The sequence below is a fragment of the Colossoma macropomum genome, unplaced genomic scaffold (genome assembly GCF_904425465.1).
Source record: "Colossoma macropomum unplaced genomic scaffold, Colossoma_macropomum, whole genome shotgun sequence".
NCBI classification, from domain to species: domain Eukaryota; kingdom Metazoa; phylum Chordata; class Actinopteri; order Characiformes; family Serrasalmidae; genus Colossoma; species Colossoma macropomum.
In genome coordinates, this window is record NW_023495761.1 from 273,625 (window position 1) to 297,054 (window position 23,430).

At 39.2% G+C, this 23,430-nt stretch overlaps 1 protein-coding gene across 3 annotated transcripts in view; it reads left to right on the top strand.

Annotated features, from left to right (window-relative positions):
- The first annotated feature begins 1,409 nt into the window (after positions 1-1,409).
- The window catches only part of lmo7b (LIM domain 7b), a 41,156-nt gene continuing 19,135 nt past the window's right edge, over positions 1,410-23,430 (top strand). Inside the window, exons 1-15 of one of the 3 annotated variants that reach the window (XM_036563417.1) lie at positions 1,410-1,568; positions 2,529-2,617; positions 5,476-5,546; positions 6,798-6,867; positions 7,683-7,789; positions 10,611-10,641; positions 11,931-12,044; positions 12,454-12,652; positions 13,842-14,013; positions 14,571-14,885; positions 15,323-15,643; positions 19,767-19,796; positions 20,418-20,610; positions 21,985-22,133; positions 22,502-23,144. In XM_036563417.1, the coding sequence (XP_036419310.1) occupies positions 2,549-2,617; positions 5,476-5,546; positions 6,798-6,867; positions 7,683-7,789; positions 10,611-10,641; positions 11,931-12,044; positions 12,454-12,652; positions 13,842-14,013; positions 14,571-14,885; positions 15,323-15,643; positions 19,767-19,796; positions 20,418-20,610; positions 21,985-22,133; positions 22,502-23,144 (2,484 nt within the window). In that variant the 5' untranslated portion in view covers positions 1,410-1,568; positions 2,529-2,548. The remainder of the gene's footprint in view (positions 1,569-2,528; positions 2,618-5,475; positions 5,547-6,797; positions 6,868-7,682; positions 7,790-10,610; positions 10,642-11,930; positions 12,045-12,453; positions 12,653-13,841; positions 14,014-14,570; positions 14,886-15,322; positions 15,644-19,766; positions 19,797-20,417; positions 20,611-21,984; positions 22,134-22,501; positions 23,145-23,430) is intronic. The other 2 variants (XM_036563418.1, XM_036563419.1) reach the window with 2 other exon arrangements.

Consider the following 23,430-nt stretch of genomic DNA (forward strand, 5'->3'; position numbering starts at 1 on the left):
TCATGTCTGTAAATATCTTGCTGAAATGTTATAATTGGAGCAGTTTTATTTCAACAGTTGACAATGCTTTGCACAAAACCGTTTCGTTTGTATTCGGTTATTTTTGCTTATTTGTATTAGGAAAAACCTGGAATGATTGACTTTGCTTTTACTTAGTCTACATTTTTGTTGGATATCACACATTTGGTTGAGCAAGTTTGATTGTTGGTTACACTTAAATTTCTTTTTGTATATTTGCAGCTTTTGAGTTATATGTTTCTTTCTGGCACCTGATTAAATGCAGTGTCTTGTTCACACTTTCAGTTGGGCTTGTTTGGTGTGTCAGGTGGAGATTCACAAACATTCTGACAATCACGCTTTGAAAGTAGCTAAAAAGTAGTGCACTACTTTTCAAAAAGTAGCTAAAAAGTAGCCACTACTTTTTCTGGAAAAGTAGCTAAATTGTATATATTATATTGTATTATATTTTATATATTTTATATGTGTATATATATAATTGTATATATATTCATCATAAAGCTAGAATCACATTAGATGCTAGTGGGTGGACTGGCATGCCTTGACAGCTTTTTTATTATTTGAAAGTAATTTTTGTATGGATAGGGGCCCAAGAGCCAAGTTACACCTAGAGGTGAGCAGTATGATAATTGACAATAAATGACTATGTAAATTTTGTTGTCATAATAAACAATATGCAATATGCTATCGTCCACACTTAAACAACACTGATCGACTGTATGTTCCATTACAAAGAAAGCACAGTTGCTTCTGTTTAACTGGATTTAGTGCAGCACAGTATGTGACATGTCAGATAAAGAGACTCCAACTTTCAAATCGCCAAAACTGCATTTTGCCTACATTGTCAAAAATTTTGTTTTATGTTTTAAGAGGGAAAATTAAACCTAATAACACAGAGCTTGTGAACTGCCTGGAGAAGAGTTAGACCAATCAGAGGCAAGCAAACGTGTTGTGACATCACACCAGATAAAAATGAATATTCTGCTATTCTGCAGACATTTTTCCCAAATCGTTCAGCCTACAGCAGAGATATTAGCAAAAGTGGTTGGCTTCAAGAGGCAACTTTGGCTAATGCTCAGCTAAACACTGTTTATCTAGTTGGCAATATTTGAGTTCAGGAACTCAAAGTGTGAGTGAATCTGCTTGCAGCTGAACACGCATCCTACCTCATGAGGTCGTTTTCATGGTGCAGCCTATCCGGGCTGTGGCAATCTTTTCCTGCGTGGCTGTGTTTTTGTCGACATTGGCCCAACATGTTTTAAAATTCGTATTTGGCGCCATCTTCTGGTAGATCTCGGTGGTACATACTCAATTAAAATAGTCCCTGGTTAGACCTTGTCACTAGAGGGCGTGACCTGTGTATTAAAACATCTTCACTCTGGCAGGAGATTCAAACCCCACCTGCCGTCCTGTTGCTGCTGCCAGCGTTTATATCGATCACTTCTAAGCGACACTTCTTGTACTCGCGTTTTCGGCTCACGGGGAAGGTGGACTGTGCACTTTGCTGACACTTCGGCAGGACTGGACCAGGAGCAGGAGAGGTGAATCAGGTGCGTTGGCGGCAAAATCAAGGTGCTCCTCGAGGCGAGATGCGCGCGCCTCACTGTTTACTACAGCGTTCGAGTGAAAGTCGGAGGGGTGATTTCAGACGAAAATATCAGTCCTAAAAACAGAGTAATTTAAATATACGTTTATATGTGTCGTAGAGTTGGACCGTTTAGTGTCCTGCTGTCCAGACAGCAGCGGTGGGCTGAATTTGTCGTGAATGCGAGACTAAATTTGGTAACATTCGTTGTTGTTTACAGGTACAGAGTACCGTGCTAATGCAAGGGGAAGGAAATGAATCAGTTACTTACTTTCAGAAACCAAAGCTTTCTTAAAGAGAAATTCCACAGGTCTTCCAGCTTTTCTTCATATTTCAGTCATTAAGATGTAAACAAAGTCAGAGACAGAGTGGTTTGATGTGAAATGTTCGTTTCTAGAGAACAGAGTAAGATTTTTTTTTGTTTTTGTTTTTCCACAGTGGTGGTGATAGGAACCAGACAGCTGAAGTGTTTCATATCTCTAAAAGCTTCCTCTCTGAAAGCTATTACACCCAGTGGTTGTGAATGTGTTGCCTGATGTCTCAGACATTGTATTGTGAAACTTTTGAGATAAGCTCTTGGCCTAAAATGTGTTTTTAAGCTGTGTTCATGGTGTAGATACAGCTGTGAGGCAAAATGGTCCCCAAAGAAAACAAAATTTTCAGGTTTTCCACTGTTTCAACATTGTTAACATTACATCTTGAAGCTCAGGAGACATGTGTAGGTTCACTGGTGGTTTCGGATAGTAAATAAAAAGGTTATATTTGTGTTGGGGACATCAGAACCCCTGGTTCCTATCACCGCCACTGTAAAGATGTCTAAATGTCTCTGTATGTTATACAAATTTACATCAACTTGAATGACTTTGTTTATACCTCAATCACTGAATTATGGAGAATTGTTGGAATTCCCACTTATACTCCACAGGGACTGGAAAGCGTTTGGAGATGGAGTGGAGGGAGCAGTCAACTCTCAGCTGTGAGGTGGCCTTTGCTGAGGCTCAGCGCTGGGTGGAGGTAAGTGAGATTTTAGTGGTTCCTGAAGTCCAGTCCGTCCAGCTCATGAAGAGCTTGCTCACTGGCTGAGGAACTGGATTAGCTGTAATGGGGCAGAAATGAAACCTGAAATTGTTCAGGGAAGAGGGTCCTTAAGATCCCACTGACCACTTTCTGTCAAAGCTGTTATGTATTTACATAATGGTAGTCAATGCAGGTTTTGTACGTCACCTGTGGTCTTATGTGATGTCCATGTAAAACAATATGAACATACAAAGTGGAGGTAAGGAATGAGATCTTTAGTGATGAATGTGGTCACTTATGCTTTAATGTCTTGACCAAACATTTGCTTTGTGGCGGAGTTCTGATAGCACATCACTGGACAAATATGTGCACAAACGGCTGCAGTGAGTTTGTGCAGTGTTTTATGGTTTTATAGCCGTGTGGTAATTCTAATCGCTTTGAATAATGACGTAATGCATTTGGGCTTAAGTAAAGCCCTCATTTCCTGTTTAAACCCAAAATATTCTGTACTATCTGAGGTTTATTACTTCTTGTTGGCTTTTGTGGTAAGAGCATGCAGTATGCAGCTTGTTTTAATTTACGTAACTTGAACAAATGCGTTAAGTTAACATCAAATGATGATATTTATGTTTCTGTAGTAACCAGAGCAGGATGTGTTGAAGTGTTGGTATGGCCTAAACCACCATTTCCTGCATAGAAGTGATGCTGTTTCCTTTATCTCTACTTTCACGATTATTTTAGGCATGTCTTAGCTTGCTGTGCTGCATTGGCAAGTTAAAATGCACCATATCATTATGATCACTTGGATCACAAATATCCTAGTTGGTTTACCTGGCTTATTTTGCAGTGCACTTGCAAACTTGTGTAGTAATCAAGATAATTCACTTAGAGGTACTATGAAATACTTTTGCTATGGCTTTTTCTTACAATATACACACACAATAGCCTGTTGCACACTGTCCTTGTACACTGTCCTTTCACTATTTCAGAAAACCCTTTTATTGCTCTCATCATAGTGCCTCTTTTGAGCTTGACCACCTCCTGGTTGTGGAGAGCTGGTCATTAACAGGGCTGCATTCCATGTGCTCAAACAAGCTAATGCGAGAGGGCACAAGATGCGGGCATGCACTGGGCATGGATGCCTCAGTGCACCTCAATCTGAGCACAAAGGCCCTCAGAGCCGCATCCCGCAGCAGGGCTCCTTGTGTGCCTAATGTGCTAATGCCTAGTGCACCGTGTGACTAAGGGTCAAATGACTGCGTGGTTGGGTACCTTTTCAAACACTACACATTTGTGGTGGAGTGGAGGGGGTGTTGTTTGTGTGTTATTATGAATTGGGGCCGTTTGTGGTCTTTAGCTGAATGTACATTGGTTAATTTCAGCAGAGCTTGAATGGTGGGTTTGATAAAATGGTCCAGATCAGTTGATGTTGATGGATATGAAGTCTTTGCTACTGTCAATGTGTGTAGTCGTGCTGCACTTGGATGTTTTGGTGATGCTCTTTAGGAAAGGGTAGCTGGAGTGTCATTAGTTGTTGTGCATAGCGGAGTTTCTTCTGCAGTAGTTTTCAACACACTTGTGAACTTTTGATGTGACATTGCAGGCCTGCAGTAGCTTTATCCAAATTATTTATATTTGTTGGATTGTCTAAATTAATTGATTCGCCCAAAGAAACCTCACTCAAGTGGTCAGGATGCTCTTATCATGCAAAAAAAAAAACTTAGCTGAGGTATGCACGGATATGGAAACTGTGGGCTGGTGTGTGTGTGTGTGTGTGTGTGTGTGTGTGTGTGTTTCATGTACATATCTTTCAATGTTAAAGTTGTGGTAAAAAATGTAGTAAAATGATTACAATGCAAACATGTTAGCTTAGTACCCCAGTGTTACCTAAATGTTCTGCTCTTCCAAAGTACAATAAATACATCGTCAGCTATGGGTTTGAAATATATCCATCCTTCCATCCATCCATTCATTTATCCATCCATTTATTCATTCATTCTCTGCGAACACAAATAAAATTCTAAAATCATTTAGCACACCCTTATTTGTGCTTGGTTACAGGGCTTATTTGCATATCATCACTGTCCAGAAATCATCTCCATTTTTGTCGACAGTGTTATTTTTCTGCATAAATTGGAACACAGTGACTGTCCTTTACATCTTGTGACAGTTAATGTAATAAATGTTCATTATGTGAAAATGAAAGTGCATTTATAATGAACAAATAGAAACGCTCTAAACTCACTTGGAATAAATCTCTTTACATGACCTTTCATAAAGCTATGAATGTTTACAACCGATTGCAGCCCTTTTGCTATATCAGTATTGCAAATGCTAAAATTGCAATAACTAACTGAACTGAATAAATTATATATAAGACAAACCAAAAGTCAGTAGGCATCCAAATACCTGTTATATGTTATATGGAGGCTGGAGATGGTGCAGGGGTAAGCTAACATACAACTTAAGTAAACCCATTGGTCTGTTGCCTAATGGTAATGATTATTATCAATCTGACATTAAGTGTCTACCTTTGGGTGGTTATTGGGGTGGTTAATGAGGGGAAGTAATGTCAATGCAGTTTAAAAAGTACTTGTTGAGAAGGTATAATCTTCTTTCCGTTAATGAGCACTTTCGTTCCACCTATTTACTCATAAGCGAATCATTTCTGAGGGAATCTCAATTAATTTTATATGTATGTGTGTGTGTGCGTGTGTGTCACAGGAGGAGGGGGGCCCAATTTCTGTTCTTAGGGTTCAGTGGATGTTTAACAAGGATCTGTGTTCTGTCTCAGTGTCTTGTTTTGTGTTTTGTTATCTTATTGCTATTGTTTTACTGTTTTCTTTTCAAAACAGGAAGTGACCAGGAAAAGGTTTGGGAGTGGTAACTTCCGATCTGCTCTGGAGAATGGAGTCTTATTATGCGAGTGAGTGTGTTTGACTTTTTAACCCCGTTAATGAGGGAGTAAAAATTCAAGATCATATGTTCTTGTTAGGCCAACAATACACAAGTAATAGGGCTGCATGATATGAGTGAAATTTCATATTTGGTTATAATGCTACGTGCTGAGATCATAGTATTACCTACCTGACGTGAAAATGACTTGGCGGCAAAATCAGTTAGACAGAGGGGGACCGAATAAATTAGTGACATGGCACAGCTATCTTGGGTGATATTAGGATACCAGGCTAACCTTAGCCACTTAGCACTAGAGTTGTCTTGTATGGAGTTGAGCCTATGTTATACACACATACTCAGTGGTACAAAGTAATTAGGCAACATGGCAAATGACTACATCTATGTGGACTAGCATTAAGGAGAAATAACATTTATTGTTATTGGGTTATGAATGCAGTGAAGCTAATAAAATACAGAAATTTTAGAACAGTCGCCAAGTGTCACCTAAACATTTTGCCCCTCTGGAGTGCAATAACAGTCATATTGTTTGGAAAAATTGGTCGTATCTAAACATATCTAATAACAGTAATTTTTGTAATCTGCTGATGTTATGATTCTAATATTATTGTGCGTTGTACAATTGGACAGCCTACTTCATATAATGTGTCACTGCAAAATGGAGACAGAGTGCTGTGAAGTGAGACAAGCTCTCACAAAAGGCGGGGGGGGGGTGTTTTTGTTACAGCAACAATGTTAACTAGTGGATCCAAGTTAAGCTAGTAGTAAATTTCACGTTTCAAATTTCACAAGTATATGAATGACGGTCATGTAAGCCCTTTGATCTATCAGAACGCCCACAGAAAGACTTATCTGAGACTGTGATTGGTCAAAATGTTCATAGTGTACAGTAAAAAATTTGCTCATTGGTTAGAGGACTCATTTGCATATTGTAGCCTTCTGCGATGAAGTGTTAGGAAAGCCAGTGTTGTGATAACTATTAAGAAATGGTCCTTTGTGCAGCCCTAACAAGTAGTAATGTGTATATATAATCAACCAGAAACCTTTTGAAGAACATTTGAACCTATGCCCTTTCTTGTTTAGCATTTTTTCCTCCCTCTCACAGAGTAACTACTTTTATTTCAAGTTTGTTGTTTTGAAGACCAAAATCTACTGAAAAAACAACTTAAAAATAATAAAATGGGCTGTTGTGACACATATTTTATGTTTTATGTTATGATATTTATGTTCCTATTCTTCTCTCTGTTCACTTCTGGTGCAGTCTGATCAACAAGCTCAAGCCAGGGATCATCAAAAGAGTGAACAGGCTTTCTACACCAATTGCAGGCTTGGTGAGTATGATATAATTTGGTTTAAATAAAAAAAAAAAATATTTACACATTCACATAAGTTACTGTTTATTAAGAGCAGAGAGACGTGGTTGAGCAGCCATTCTAGTCATCTTTGTTCAAGTAGGAATAGAAATGGCATATTTGCATAAAGTTTTGCTTGCAGGTCAGTGCTATCTTTTCTTCCTCTCTGTAACAAGTTAGGACTAAAAGCAGTAGTTCAACTCTAGAAATTCAAATGTACACCGTTTTCTGCAAATGTGGTTGATCAGCCAAGACGTGTCTGAGAGAAACTTAGGTGACTAATATCTACTCCAGTCATATACTTTTTATTCATAAAAAGTATGTCATACAGTGTCAGAAACCACAAGTCTATTTGAGGTTACTTAACAACTCAACATAGTTTGCACAGTGCTAACTGGGGGGCATAAGGTTTATTAATTGTTAGCCACATTAGCCTTGAAGCACATTTCGGACACCAAACATCTCTTGATTGACTTTCTGTTTAGGGGTAAAGTGGAAATTGTATACATTTATTATAATTTATTATTATTATTATTATTATTATTATTATTATTTATTTTCTTTCTATAACCTTTACCTCCTCTGCCTTCCTCAGGACATGTCGAACGTTCACACTCACACAGCCTCTCCTTTCAAATTTTCATATCTATCTACCCCACACTATAATCTCATTGTACTTACAGGCTAAACCCAACCGTACATCCTCTATTGATCATCTTCTCTGCTGGTCTTCTTCTCTGCTGTTCATTCGTGTGGTAAGCAGCATTTAATTGTTGCCAGTTTGGTTTCTGCAGGACAATGTGAATGTGTTCCTGAAGGCCTGTGGGAAACTTGGGCTGAACGACTCTCAGCTCTTTCATCCGGGAGACTTGCAGGATGTCTCCACTCGTGTCACAGTCAGGTAAGCCAAAAAGTCACAGAAAATTACGCACTGTGATTTATCACGATAATGGTAACAGTTAAGTAGCATAATGTTGCTGTCCCAAAAAAAAAAACAAAAAACACGGAGGTGCTTTTTATTTTTCTGTATCTTTTGAACACGGCAGCTGTCCTTTACATGCTTTATAATTTTCATGAAGAATAGACCAATAGAAATGGTCCAAGATGACTTTTACATGAACGCCATAGTTTAGGAACGTTTTCACCTTCTCATGTGAAGTTATAGTTTTGGAGATGATATGCTTTTTTAACTCTGTGGGAAGTGAAGATTAGAAATGGGCAGTATGACCATTTTTTAATCATAGTGATGCATTGTATTATTATGATGCACAGTATGGTTTTCTGCACAGACTGCCTGTTTCATTAAAAAGTGAGCGGAATTGGTCCTGTTTGGATATAGTGCAATGTAGCATGTGAAATGTTGCAGTTTTTAAATGTGGCACAATGCGTACGTTGTCTATGTCAAGATATTGTTATATATATCATGTATTGTTCAGGAAAAAAAAAGTTTAATATTTGATGCAATATTTTTGCCATATCAACCACCCCTAGTGAAGATTACTCTCACCAATTCACAATGAAAGTTGTTCCATGCAAAGTTAAAACAAAGGTCATACTTCTACCTCGTCTGTGCAGGAAGAGGCCTCATTTGAGTACTGTTGGCTGGCAGCATCATTCGTACATGAGCTGGCAGGACTGTATTATGCAAATACTGTATCCACACTAGCTAGTGTAAAACCCAAACGATAAATCACCACCATATAAGGAAGTGGTCACATTTCTGCTTATATGCTTTTATGGATGTGACAGGATGTTACTGGATGACCCTGTGACTTATGACCTGTTGTTAAATTGGTCAAAATCAGTGACATACATCTAACAACTGGTCTGACCACAGAAAAATGAAACTAATTTAAACTGTGGTTAAAATGGAGAATGACTATGACCAGTTCCTCCCCCACAATGGGGCAAACAGGTGGACTTGGAGCTGAGGAGTTAAACCAAGTCAGCAGTTAGAGGGTACCAGTTTAAGAGGAGATAATGAAAAAGCTTTGCTTAGAAAGAATACCAGAATTATAAATGTAACCATTCAAACATGGTCATAAAAAGTAAACCTGTGCAAGAGAGTAGTACCTGGACACTTTTTAGGGTCAGTTGATCTATTTTTTTTGCTTTTGGAAAATGGTGAGCTTTGCCTTTACATTGTAAAGTTGTATAAGAAAAGTAAGGATAATTGGAGTATGAATTGGGGTATAAAGTCCCATGAGACATGGGGCAAAAAGCATCTTTTAGCATAATGCCCCAAAAATGTAGTTACATTTTCACCATGACACAAAGTTGTTGACTAGAGTTTTACTGACTAGCTAGCTTTAGCATTACATGCTAGCTATAGCACAGCTTTTTTAGCCATCTTGCTGCAGATGAGTTTGTAATAATGCTACCATTTATTTGTTTATGTAATATCATCCTGTAATTAATAGGATAATATATTTTAAGTAATACACACCCACATTTATTAAATGAAAACAAATCATTAAGATATATAAGTTCACAGAGGCCTCATTTTAAAATATAAAATATAATATATACATTATGAAAAACCTAAATGACTAATGGATGCAGGATTCACAAGAGGGCGTCTTGCCCCAGGTAAAGGGGTTGTCCTTTTTATAGATTTTCTTGTGTGTGTGTGTGTGTGTGTGTGTGTGTGTGTGTGTGTGTGTGTGTGTGTTTATTTTTTATTTTATTTATTAAAAACAATTGTTTGCTGCTCTGTTTTTTTAAATGTGTGTAGTTTTATGCATCATCCTGTTTAGCTAAACTTATACACACATGGTTCAGCATTAAAGTAAATAGGTATTGTTCTTAAGGGGGTATTCCTTGCCCCCCCCCCGGCCAAAAAAAGGCAAAGAGATTACAATATAATTTTGAAGGAAAGTTGGATTCTGCCGAGGCAGAACGTGTTAATGATGTACTTTTCATGAGTAATGCTTTACATTCTAGTTGTCAGTTTGCATGATGATCCATGTTGTAAATCCTTATGGTGTCCTGCTGCAACTTTTTCGAGCAATAAATTGTGTTCTGTAGTTTTGCTGAAAGCTTGATTTTGCAGTAATGGATGGTGTTTATATGTGTGTGTGTTAGGCAGTGTTTGGGGTGGGGGGTTGTGTGCACAGCATGACTTCCAAATTTAGCTGCAGTAGGTCACTCCTCCTTAAGGCTGCATGCTATAGAGGATCTGTCTGTTGAGCAGCTATTTTTAACTGACTTTCACTCGCATGCTTTTATAGCTTTTACAGCGCAACCAAATAATATGTATGTGCATTCATACGATACTTTATATAAGTATTAAATATTATAAATTATTAGGAGAACAGCAGGTCCTGGAAGTACTGGTACTTTCGATCTTGATTTTTACTGATTATGAACATAGTAAGGGTGTGATCTCCTTGTCTACGGTGTGTTGTTTATGATGGTATTTGTCTTTGAAAGCCCTTGGTTGGTCTTTGAAAACAGACATGTGGCTCATGTGATGTGTCCAGTGTTGTTTTAATGTTGTGTAGCCACCTGCTTTGTAGGTAAGTATGTGGTGATTTTTTAGTTTTGCTAGACTGTTGATGGTCTTGAGAGTGTAACTGACGTCCATTTAAAGTGATGACAGTCAGCCTGTGGTATTGGGAGGGTTTAGTTACTGAAATTCGCAGTATGGTAAGCTGCTGACCTGCTTTGCCCGTGTGAGTAGACCTCTTCTGTCAGACTGATCTCTCTTCTCTTTCATACAGGCGTGAAGAGACAACCAGGAGACTGAAAAATGTAAGTTTTTTTATTATTTTTTTTATATTTATTTTTTTTTAATGTGTCACTTCTACACACAAAGTTACGATCTAGTGTTTTTCAACCTAAAATCTCTGCCTCATTTGTAGCATGCAGGTGATTGTGACGAGGGGGCAAATATTTGTTTAGTCTAAATAGACCTAACTTACAATAGAAGCTAATGGGCAGATGCTGAAGCAGGGGATTGCTAGTTTCTGTTATTGCTTGACTACAGGTATGTGCGCTCAAATTGTTGTCTGTGGTAACTAATAGTACGATACAGATGTGGCAGATAAATTGGGTAAAAAAATGCCACAGTATTCCTTTAATTTTCCAGACACCAGCTAAAAAAACGATTTGAATAGTCCTCCTAAATTTAAAGTGTTGTTCATTTCAGGACAAGCCCTGCTGTGTGTGAATTTGAATTTTGAATAGCTGTATGTGAATTTGGATTTTATCTAGTCATGTCCTGTGCTTACAGAGGCGTGAAGGAGACTGTGAGCAAGTTCCTGTTTTGCGTGTTGTTTTGCATCATCACTTTGAATGGCTTAATTGCTTAGGAGTGATGGCTCTTTTTATTAGGATCTGTTAGATCAATACCTTCTGTCTCCAAAGTGGTAACTTTATAGAAGAAAAACAAATCTATTGGCCAGTTCATCGTGGCATTTTACACAGTGAGAAGGTCAGCTGGTATGTTCAATTTATGTCAAAATATTAAAAATTACAAAAATTAAGATACAAGGTTTTGTGCAGACAGCAACAGTAATTTGTATATGTGACTTTGGATGAAGTGACTTTGGTGGTTTTCTCTGATTTCTCTCAGTAATATCTTACATTTCTGACTGTCCACATGCTTCTTTGGAGCTTGTGGTGCTATAGAGGGGTAGGGGTGTGTGTATGTGTGTTCAGTGAGGGTCAGAGTTTTCTGGATGAGAAGAGACAAAAGGGACATTGGGACACAGAGCCATTCATACCACATGCTCTCACACACACGTACGCACACACAGAGAGCGCACAAAGTGGTGCTGGAGGGTTAGAGATCAGTTTGGGCTTTACAGCTTTATAAATAACAGCAATGTCAATTCATCATCATTGTATTAAAACGTAAGGAATAGCGGAACTAAATGCAGATAAATGAAAAGATTGGTGAGTACAGTTTATCTCTATTTATTCACCCCTGTAAGCTTTTCGGTAGTTGTATTGCTAACATTGGGCAATAACAGAGAATAACAGTGAAGTCATTTTGTGCTTGTTGACATCTTCTTTATGTATCTGTTCCTCATTGCCAGGTTCTTATAACTATATATTGGTTGGGAAGGAAGGCCCAAGCAGATCCCTCCTATAGTGGACCACAGCTCAACTTCAAAGCTTTTGAAGCACTGCTGGGTGTTGCATTGTCCAAGGTGGGTGAACCTGGGTATGACTGACTTATTGTGGTCATCTGATACAGTTAATTGTACAGTTTTTTTTTCTTCCCAAACTACAGAACTTTAAAGCTTGCATGACAATACAAAACTGTGTCCTTTTTTAAATTCTGTTAAACTCTCACAAGAAAATACAGAATATAGACTGTTTATAGAATATAGACTACATACAAAATATAGACTGTTTACAGTGCAAGTAAGTGCAATACTATTAAGTATTAAGTACTGGAATTGTGTTTTAAAAAAAACAAAAAACAAAAAAAACCTCTCAGCAGCCACTGAGCTGCAGTCCTAAGTAAACTAAGTTTAGTAATATTAATTGCCCTTTTTTTAAAAGTAATAGGACTACTGCTGTGATGCTGTTAGACATCTCTTTCTCCTCTTGTAGGCACTAGAGGAGTCTTCTTGCCCCAAGCCTAGTGTAAGGGACAGTGGATACGGAGAGAACTGGGACCCTGACAGGGAGGACCTGTTTAGCTCACAGCAGCCAAACTACAGGAGGGAGGATTCAGTGGAGAGCCTCGACTCTGTGGAGTCACGAACGCTGAGCGTAGCGTCAGACTGTACACTCATAGCAGGCAGTGAAGGTAGGTACAATGAGGGAGGTTGTATGTGTGTATTTCTGTGCTTCTGTTTGTGTTCTGTAAAGTTTGCTTTGATATAGAAATAGAAGTTTTTGTGTGTGCATGCAGGAGGATAGCTTGCAAGTGAGTGTGAAGTATTTTGAGTAGGCAATAGAAATAAGGTACAGCACTTGCATAAGAAACGGGAAATTCAAAGGAAAAGTGAGAAACAAAAGGTTCCAAAAGTGGAAGTGAAAAAAAAATTAAGATACAGAAAAAATGGGTCTCCTAACAATCGTGCAAGGTGTGGTAGGCAAACAAAACTGTCACCATCACACAAATAGTATTAAAAGCTTTCATCTTTAATAGATACGAAAAAAAATCAAGCTCCACTCTTACTTCAGATCTGAAAAAATCCACAGGTGTTTCTGTGCATCCTTCCACTATGAGTCTGAAAGGATGTGTAGCTGTCGAGAAGCTGTTACTGAGAAAAAAAAAATAAAAATGTACAAATCAAACAAAGATGCTGCTGGTGTTCTCAGACTTCAACTTTTAAGACGGAAATTTGGAGGTGTGGAAAAATGTCCCTGCAGATTTCTTTGAAAAACTAAAAACAAGCCATTAGTATAATTTGTGGATTCATTTTTAAGGAACCTGTATAGTTTCTTGCTGAAAGAAAGGGTATTGCTGTGCGTTTAATTAATTAATTTTTTTGTGTAGGTACTGTCCCCTAGTGGGAGAGTCTGTGAAATGCAGTTTAAGAACTCGTGCATATTATCTACCTTCTTAAATCCCCCCCCCCCTATTTACTTATTCATTTATTTAATAATTTGGTATCTAATCACCCTGATTGGATCAAACATACTTCAGACCTATTAAACTTGCTCTCCTGCTTGGCTTTCCTTCTGAAATGTTGTGACCATCAAACATGCGTTAATGAAAATTCGACACCTCATGCTCATTGCATCACTCTCACTGCTCATGTAAGTGTGAAATACCAGCTCGTTCCACATGTGTTTGGTAATGCGCAGCCCAGCGAGCAAACATAGGTGTGTAGCCTGGACAGTCTACATGGCTGATATTGCACAACAATCATAGACCCACTGTGGTCTGGGGACCAGGGTCTGAGCCTTTTCTTGACTTCATTACATTACATAAATTCCATCTTCCCTTTATTTTTTTCACCTCTCATCTTTTCTCTTCTCTGTTTCAGGATTTGGAAGTGACGCAGAAGCAGAGCACTGCTTCAGGATGTCTGAGGGCAGCAGGAGTGAAACCCACTCTGCACCCAGTAGAGAGAGAGCAAATATTCCCATCGCTCTGAGGAGGAAACGAGGCGACCAGTGCCAAGACAGTGGAAGAAGTCACGCTAGCCAGCTCCCCAGGTACTGCTGCTTTGGTTATGCTCAGAAGAGGGCTACTAGTGGTGTGTATGTATATATTTTTCTTTAAATATACCACTATCAGCCCTGGTGTTTTGAATCATGATTATTACAGTGTAAATGCTTTAAAAAAGCACTTCAGATGTATAGTATTTACTTGACATCTTGTTCACTAGATTATTCATTTTTTTCCGTTGAATTATTTTTTTTTTTTTCCGATTAGCAAGATGGCCAGTTAGCTGTGGTTGTATTGTTATCATGTTGGTTTTGGTTGCTTCTGATTATCATGTACGCATCATGTTGGCTGCTTGTGATTGGTCTAACTCCTCTACAGGCAGTTCACAAGCTCCATGTAATAAGGTTAAATTTGATAACTTAAAATGGTGGTAAGTTTGGTAATTAAAATTACACCTCTTGCAATTTTCATACTGAATATTGATATAATTCTTGGTGTTTTTCTAAAGAGACGTGAATATCTGAAATATTTCAATTATTTGTATGCACAAGTAATCCCGATATATCCTTGGCATTCTTACTTGCTCCCCGTCTCTTGGCTGTAGCGAAGGTGGAAGGGACTTTAATGAACCCTGTCTTGAACTCCCTCCTGCTTCTGCCTTCCACCAACGGGCACATTCTTACCAGAGTGACTCTGATTCTGACTCTGACCGACCAGAACCTGACATCGTGCAGGACGACCTCGCAAGTCGGCGTTTTCGCTCGACGACCTGCGTTGCTCCCGTGAACTTTGCTATTCCTCTGAACCCAAGGACTCCCAGGCTGTTTCCCACAGTGACCCCGTGTGCTCAGAGGTCATGGGTCACCGTCTGTGATGCCTCACAGTTGGCTACAGTGCCTCACAAAAGGTCACACCAGAGGTCAGAGTTTGGAGTGGCTTGTTCTGTCATGGCATCCTAACACTTGTGCTTCTGCAAATATGTTGCTGCTGTTCCTTTTGGGCAGTAGTGCTCCTCTACCCATCAGAGAAACTTGATAATGTGTTGCTTGTGCTTTTATTTGTCAAGAGCATAATTTAAAGAGCTGTTTAAAATTGAACAACACATTCCCTCCTTTCCAGTCATTCTTGGGGGATTGCTTTTGGCAAATATAATGAATTTGGCTGACTCTGAATGCACTAATCTACGTCTTGGTCTTTCATCTGCACTGACAGTATTAATACTGTTCCACTAACCTTTTAGCTGTGTAAGAAGTGGCTAATGTTTTTGGTACCTAACCCAGTACATGAGCGCCTGAATTTTCTCTGATCTGTTGTTGCTGCGTGTTTAAAGGAAATGTTTGCGTCTCGCGTGGACAGTTCTCTCCAGGACGGCAAAACATCACTTCCACCTTACAGAGTAAGTGGACGAGACGAGAAGGCCGCGCTGGAGAATGAGTTTTTGCTGCGAGCAATGACCGAAGATTCTGCCGAATCAGATGAGGGCCAAGGCTACGCCGACCCGGTTCAGGATGACCTCTATGCTCGTAGAGTGCTTCAGGCCACCCATCAGACCTCAGTCAACATGGACTCGGACAAATTCCTGCCCAAGTTCTGGACACCTGAGGAAGATGCTCACGTGGGACAGATTAGACTAGGCTCCCAGCGCAGACCCTGGTACAGGAAGATGCAGGGCTTCAGGTTGGTCCAAATGACAGAATGGTGGAGCCACCTGACTGAGCAACTTGAATTGCTTTAAAGTTACGGCTAGAGTGTGGTGATTCGTAAAATTTGTAATGCGAAATACAATTTTCATGCAATGTTAAGGGTGGCATATCTTTTCAAATGGTGAAAAGAAAGGAAAGCAACAATATGCTTTCTTTTTATATACACATTTTTATATGGAGGAATTATTTTTATTGCCTGATTGGATTTACTTCTAGTGTCTGCTCCAGGGGTACCCACTTTGGGTCCAATTCAGGCCAGTTGTCTGATTGTTCTGCTTTTGTGCCTACTAAACCTGGTAATTAACAGAAAAACTGAATTGAGTCTGAATTCTCCAAACTGTGCTGGATAGAGCTTTAATTGTGCCTGTAATTTTGATCCTAACTTGAACATAGACTGCCAAAATTTTATCCGAGTCTGACTCAACCCACAGCACCAAGTTTTGACAAAATTCTCTCCAAACCTTCATCAGACCGTCAGTAAACAGATAAAAAATGAGAAGCCTAATTGTCCACTTTCAAGAATGAGATAAACATTGCACTTAAACAAATGTATCTATAGATAATCAATCAATTGATCAATTAGTGCTTTCACGTCACAAAAATGTTTAGTCTGGATGAATCAAATAAGGTGGACCTCGTGGACCTGCAACAACATGCACACACATCTTGTTTATAAAACCGCTCCACCAGGTTTTCCAGAAAACAAAAAATGGTTCCTCTATGGGACAGGTCTTGAATATGGTATCCTGGATTCTGTATCTCTAATAGCTGTAATATTATGTGGTCGAACAGTTACATTTCAGTTATTAATCAGTGATTACACAATTCTGTGTGTAATAAAAAGAAAAAAGTTGGGGAAAAAAAACTAAAGCAGGTGAAAAGGCCAAAATCTGAGAGACATGCTTTGAGAAACCCATGGAAAATTTGAACCTGAATTATTCCCACCGAATGGTTGTGAAATTAGTAATTGGGTCTTGGACAAGTATTTTAAGCTTTAGTGCTGGACTTCGGCTTTCCAGGACCAGAGTTGGGTACCCCAGTGTAGTCTTTTTGACCTTTCTTTGACCTCGTAAATTCTTCTTTCTCCTATTCCATTGCCTTCTCTCTCTCTTCCTCTCTTTCCTGGCTTTAGCCGAAAGACGTCTGGCTCGTCTGAGGAAGACTCTGACTATGATGTCACTCCCTGGCTTGGTGCTCGTGCTCGCAATTTCGCACCTGCTTCCAAACCTCCACACACTTTTTGAGGCACTCCTTGAGGCACTTCGAGCACTTCTCTTCACCCTTTCTTCCTTCCTTTTAGTGCCTTAGTCTAGATTTTCTTGTAATACAGAGCCAAACACACCTAAGCTAACTCATGCCTGGTTAAAGTTGTTGGGAGGCTAAAGCAGAACCAAAAAAATGGACTTGCTAGGTAACCTTCAGGACTAAGATAGGAACCTCTGCCTTAGGCAAGATCTAAGCCATATACAGTAAAGCTAACAAACGCAAGTTTTGTTTGTTCAAAATAGATAGAACAGCTTTAATAAATAAGGTATTAGAACACTTAAAAGACATGTGTATTAAGAACAAGGAAAACATTTACTTTACAGTATGTTGCTATTGCATATTTTAGTACATTAGTGTATAAAGTGGCATGCGAAAGTTTGGGCACCCCTGGGCAGAATCTGGTACTGTGAATAGCAAAGCGAGTAAAAGATGACCTTATTTCCAAAATGCATGAAGTTAAAGATGACACATTTCTTTAATATTTTAAGCAAGATTACTTTTAAATTTCCATCTATTACAGTTGTTGTTGTTGTTGTGGTTGTTGTTGTTGTTGTGGTTGTTGTTGTTGTTGTTGTTGTTGTTGTTTTGATGTTCCTTTGCTGAAATTTTTTTTAACAAGGTTACAAAGGTTTTCTTCCGATGACTCTTCCATGAAGGTCATATTTGTGCAGGTATTGCTGAACAGTAAACAAGTGCACCACCACTCCAGAGTCTGCTAAATCTTCCGAAGGTTTTGCCACATTCTTACAGTCTTCTTCTGCTTTGCAGGCACCCATTTTCAGAGTGTTAGGCAGCTGTTTAGAAAAGCCCATGACTGCTGATTGTTGGGAGAAGGTTTGAGGAGTGTTTACAAAGCTTTGAAATGTGTATCACCTGGCCTTTCCTGATGATGATTGTGAACAAGCCGTGGCCCTAACGAGATGATTAAGGTCTAAGGTCTTAAGTAAACGTTTTTAGAGACCTCAAATCTCGTAGGATGGCCAAACTTTTGCATTGTGCTTCTTTCCTTTTTTCACTCTAAAATTGTACACAACAAAAATTATACACTTCCTTAAAATGTTGAAAAGATTGTTTCATCTTTAACAGTATGCCTTTTGGAGATATTTCATCTAATACTTGCTTATTAACAGTAACAAATCTTGACCAGGGTGCCCAAACCTTTGCTTGCCACTGTATAGGTAGTAGCCACCTCAGTGTGCAAGAAGTGCTTCCATTTTGATGTGTCTTCTTGTTTCAACTTGTCCTAAGCTGCTCAGTGAACATTACTTTGGCTAAAAACATGTAAGGTTGGAGCCTACATCTGCAATGTCTACTGTTTCCTAGACTGGAGCAAGCTTAAAATACCAAAAAGCATAGAGACTTTGACCAGCGGAAACCTGGACGATTTTAAAACTGACTGTTATACTACATGGAGAAATCTGGAGAGCTCCAGGTCCTGAAGGAGAAGAGACAGTTAGCAGCAGCATTTTGACTACAGTGTGATCATAGTTAAATCCCTTCCAGTTGAATTTTTTAGTGTTTTACTGGATTTTTATGAAAACTTACTTTGATGTATTGCCTGCAACTCAATATAGATCATATGGATGGAGTTCAAATCTAGACCACAGGAATGGATTGAATGGGGATTTCAATGTCACCGATATGGAATTTCTTGGCTGATAGGGTAGCTGATAATGCCTTATTATGGCTGATTGTTATCAATAACTGCATTTTTAGTATTATTTTTTAGGTCTAAAGTCCAAGTATGAAATACACTAAATGTAAAACAGGTTAAAACTCCTAAAGATGGACTTATGAAATATTTTATATTACTTTGCAAGTTTTGCTTAAACTTTGCTCCACACTGACCTCTTTTAATGCCCCATTCTACCACTAATTGTATAGCAATGATGTTGGATGGGAAATTGAACTTTGGTTTCTGTCCATTTGTGTGAGTTTAGAAGAAGCAAGCAAATAATAAAGCAATATTGGACTGATAATAAAAAATTTCTGCTAATATATCTGCTGCTGTTGTGCAATTTTTGTTTCTGAGATTTACACAATCAGGGTTTCCCAGTACAGTCCACGTTGCTCTTTCTCAGCTATTGGCTGGACAGCTGTATGAGGCGTTAACAGTCGTTGATTGCTTGGTTCAGGTTTGCCGGGAAGGAGCAAAACTATGCTGAGGTCCCAAAGGCTACAACGGAAAATTCAATTCTAGAGTTGACTGGACAGTAGTTTGTCTAGACATGCGTCTTTGTCCCCTTCATTATAGTTATGATATCAGCCTTAGAATAATGAGGTTGCTGTTAGCAAGTTAAACTTTACTGATTTTGAGGCTTACTGCCATGGCCCAATAAAATTAAAAAATAAATAAACACTGAGTGTGCATTGTTTGTGTGATAATATTTTGGACCAGTTTCTCTCTGATAATCTTGCTCAGGTGGGAGCAGGGAGGCCTACTGTCCTATGCTTGTGAATGTAGTTACAGATCACCTTTAAGCTACATAGTATTTAATTAAATAGTTCATGCTGAAGTTTTGTACTGCTACTCTTTGAACAGTTTGAAGTTGATTTTCGTAATATTCCTTTTTGTCTTCGTATGGAATGTTATCTGATTGTATAAAATCTTTAAAATATAAAAGTACAAATTAGAATGCATAGTAGAAACAGACTTCACACTTGGCCCTCTGGATTGGAAAAAAAGGTACATTTTACATTTTGGTAAACAAACACATCAGTTTCTTCTGATGCAAGTATACCAATTGAGTAATTGTGGTACATTTCAAAACCATCTACTCAAATTGAGAGTGACCAGGTTTCGATTTGTCATTGTCTTCCTGATTTCCTAGAGTGCCCAAGAGACGTTCTCGCCGTGTTGGGTGAGTGAGCATGTACGGCTTTTCTGCTTGCGATTGTTCAGTGGTTGCTTTATTCACCTGCTGTGTATATTGATTAGCAAATTGCTGTTGTTTGTGCAGGGTCTGCTTTTTTATTTTGTTGCAGGCTTTCGGTTTGCTCAAGGGGGTGTTGTCTTTTCTAATTAATATTGGGTGGGATGTAAATTTTATGTTCACTCCACCTAGCTTAAAGTGCTGTTGTTTTGCTGTAATGTCTGCTTGCCATGTTTTCATTGCTCTTCGACTGTTCCAACAATCATTGGATTTGCATGGAAGTGATGTTCTTCTTTGAGCATTATTTAAGCAAATACCAAGAGTAGTTTTGATGATGGTTTTTAGTGTTTTTCTGTCTGCTTACCCGTCTTTGCCCCTTGCTTAATTTGTCTGACTTATGTAAACTTTTGTTGCTTTTGTTTGCACGTGTACAGTCTAAAGCTTCCTTTGACTGCATATGAATGTGCACATTATAAGGTAAACCTGTAATAAAAAGAATTTGCAAACCACAGGCTTTGTTTTTTTTTAATGTTATATCTGAGTGAATTGATACAACTGTTATCACAATTCATTTCATTATATAGGTGGTTCATTTTCTTAACCTAACAGGAGCAAGTCCATGAGTGACATTGCCTTAGAGCCCATACCACAGGAGTCTGAAAGCAGCATGCCTTTTGACCGAAGATGCCAGAGTAAAGCTGGAGAGGTGATGCTGGAACCCTCAGCCATAGATCAGGTGCGGCCGAAGCACATACAACACATTAAGACCAGAGTGAAGGACAGCGAGGCCAGGTGGCAAGATGTGAGTGCTGCACTGCTACCCAAAATAATTTTATATAGCCCCTGTCATTGGGAGTGGGGGCACTCCACTGCACGGCATGGCTGCCCTGCTTCGTAAATGCCCAATATCATGTAGTTAACAAGGCCTTCGGTTGAAACCAGGTGTTTTGAGCAATTGTGTACTGCTGTAGTCTCCTGGGAAAGAAAACTGGTCACCCAGTATTAGGTCGCAGTTTCTCAGGAACTGTTCCACCAGAAGGGAACAGTTTACATCTTAGGCTTACAGAGCCGAATGTCATTGGTGATTGAGAAAGAAGCATAAGTTTTATACTCTTCTAACAAAGACATTGTATTTGTGTGTGGAGTCAAATCCTATAGATCTCAAACCAGTTATCAGGGTCCTCCCAGACGATCCCTATATTTGCCCCAATCCAACTTGCAGTGTGTGTGGATGGATCATCTGGACTGGTTTGAGAGCCACATATCCAGATGATTCACCATTGAATGTGGGTTGACTGTAGATCAGGAGCTGTGATGCATGGGCAAATGGTAGACCTCCAAATGAATAATGAGGCTATTAGAATTAATATAGCATCCTTGCTGAGACCAAATGTCGTCTAATTAACATATATAAAAAATAAGTTGTTCTAAAGTCTAAGTGAGCCAAAAAATTCAAAATCTAACACCCAGACAAATTTGGGATTCAAAAATAAGTCTTTGGGTTGGTAGGGGGGAGTTTTAACATATTTAGAGCTTTTTGTATTGGGCTCATCTAATGAGGGGCACAGCAGCATCCATATGGCACTTTATCTTCCGGTTCTGTGCACTTGCCATAAGGGGTATCAGTGAGCTATAATGGAAGGACTGTACTTTTTACTGCATCATAAAGGCATCTTAAAGTGATGACTTGATCAATGGAATCTAGTAGACACCAACTTGCATGATGTTAAAACATTTAAGTCTGCACAATATGGAAAAAAGCAGTATTGTGATTATATTGGAGCATCATTTGGTTATGATAGATCTTGAAATATATTAAAAGGAAAAGAGTAAATCCCAATATTATGGTAATGATTAACAAACTGTATTGTTTCGCTATAGTATTTTCATGCATTGGTTGTGAAATGTACACTTTGGTCTCCCTGTTCCTTTCACATTGGTCTTAGGCAGTTTTTACAAGGTGTGTAATGTGCATCAGGTGGTGGGTAATGTTTTGATTATCTGAATAACACATCCAACACATCTCTTCTGATCACATTCATTAATTTAGTGTTTTATAATTAATTCACTAAATTTGTTTATTGATTGTCCATTTGTTCCGTTAACTCGTTAACTTAACGAGTCCTTCAGCTCATGTCTTCATTCTCTCACTCATGTTCACTCTTGGTTGACGTAGGACCTGGACAGGTGGAAGAGCCGCAGACTAAGTGCAAACTCTGACTTGTGGAAGAAGAAAGAGGAGAGAGAGCAACTTGAGCTCTTCTCTAGCGGGGGAGGTGCTGATGGTTTGAGGACTGCTGTGCGCAGAGGGGTGCAGGAGGAGGGGTAATGCGTGTACATAAAAACGCACACAGTATTTATATGATAATATTTTTATGTTCCCCTTTAAGCTGTTTTCAGTCCTGGTCCTGGAGTTGTTTTTATTTTCCTTGCTCTGCCACACTTGATCCAACTAATTAGATAATTAACAAACCCTTCCTTAGTTAAAGTGTATGTGTGTGCATTAGAGATGAGAAAACACTGAAATGTGCAGAACAGTGGTACTGCAGGGTCAGGGTTGGGAACCAGTGACAGGACTGGGTGTGAGGGTTTTAAATGTGTCTGTGCTACACTTTTGTTTTGGGATGTGTGTGTGATATTTGATAGTCCCACCTGTTCTCTTTTTTCTTTCTCTCATTTTACTTCCATTGTAGTGATCACAACAGTGTCCTGGTGTTAGCCACATGCCAGCAGCATCAAGTTAGACCTCAGGAGCCCTCCTCTTCCCAGCAGCCCTCCAGCAGAGCTCTTCCTTCTTCCCAGCCTTCAGGACTGAGGGAGGTCCCCCAACTGGGTTCACTGGCTTCAGACGAAGCCTTTTCACCTTCTGAAGCCTCTCCTCTAACCACAAGTTGTAGCATGCCTGGGCCCATGAGTTCAGCTGGGTCTGATGCTGTTGGTACAACACTAGTGGACCCACTTCCTACACATGTGGCACCTCCTACAAATGGAGCTTGTTCTCTTACCAATGGTGCAATTGGAGGTGACTCACTGGTGACTGACCAGACCCAAGTGACTACATCTGTCTTTTTCAGCCCACCAGATTCCACTAACCTTTTGGAACCCTTATCACCCACTTTGAGGTCATCTGGCACTGAGCTCAGCCAGCAGGGTTCAGAACCTGTCCAGCGTGCTAAATCCGTGGAAGGTGTGTTTTCTGGGGGAACGCGGATGTCTGCCACCCTGCCCAGGGGCTTTCGGAGGTCAGAGGGAAGCTCCCGACTTTCCATGGGAGTCACACCAAGACCTTTTGGGACCAAGGCCTCCAGGGTGTCCTCTCTGCCCAGGATCTATTCTGTAAGTACTAATCAGTTGGTGCATTTTCAAGTCTTTCCATGGTTTTTGTGCATGCTTGCGTCTTGACGTCTATTATTCATTTATAGTTCTACTTGATTACTGTTTGATTACAGCTCTTTAACATTTCCACTTGAATCCCTAATCCTTCTTTTATTTAGTTTGATTATTTTTATACAATTATAGATAAAATAGTGCACTGAATACACAGATATCTTACACAGTAGTTGAGTATAGATGAAACAATACTTTTTTGCCTTCTGACATTCCAAATTCAATGCATTGCTCA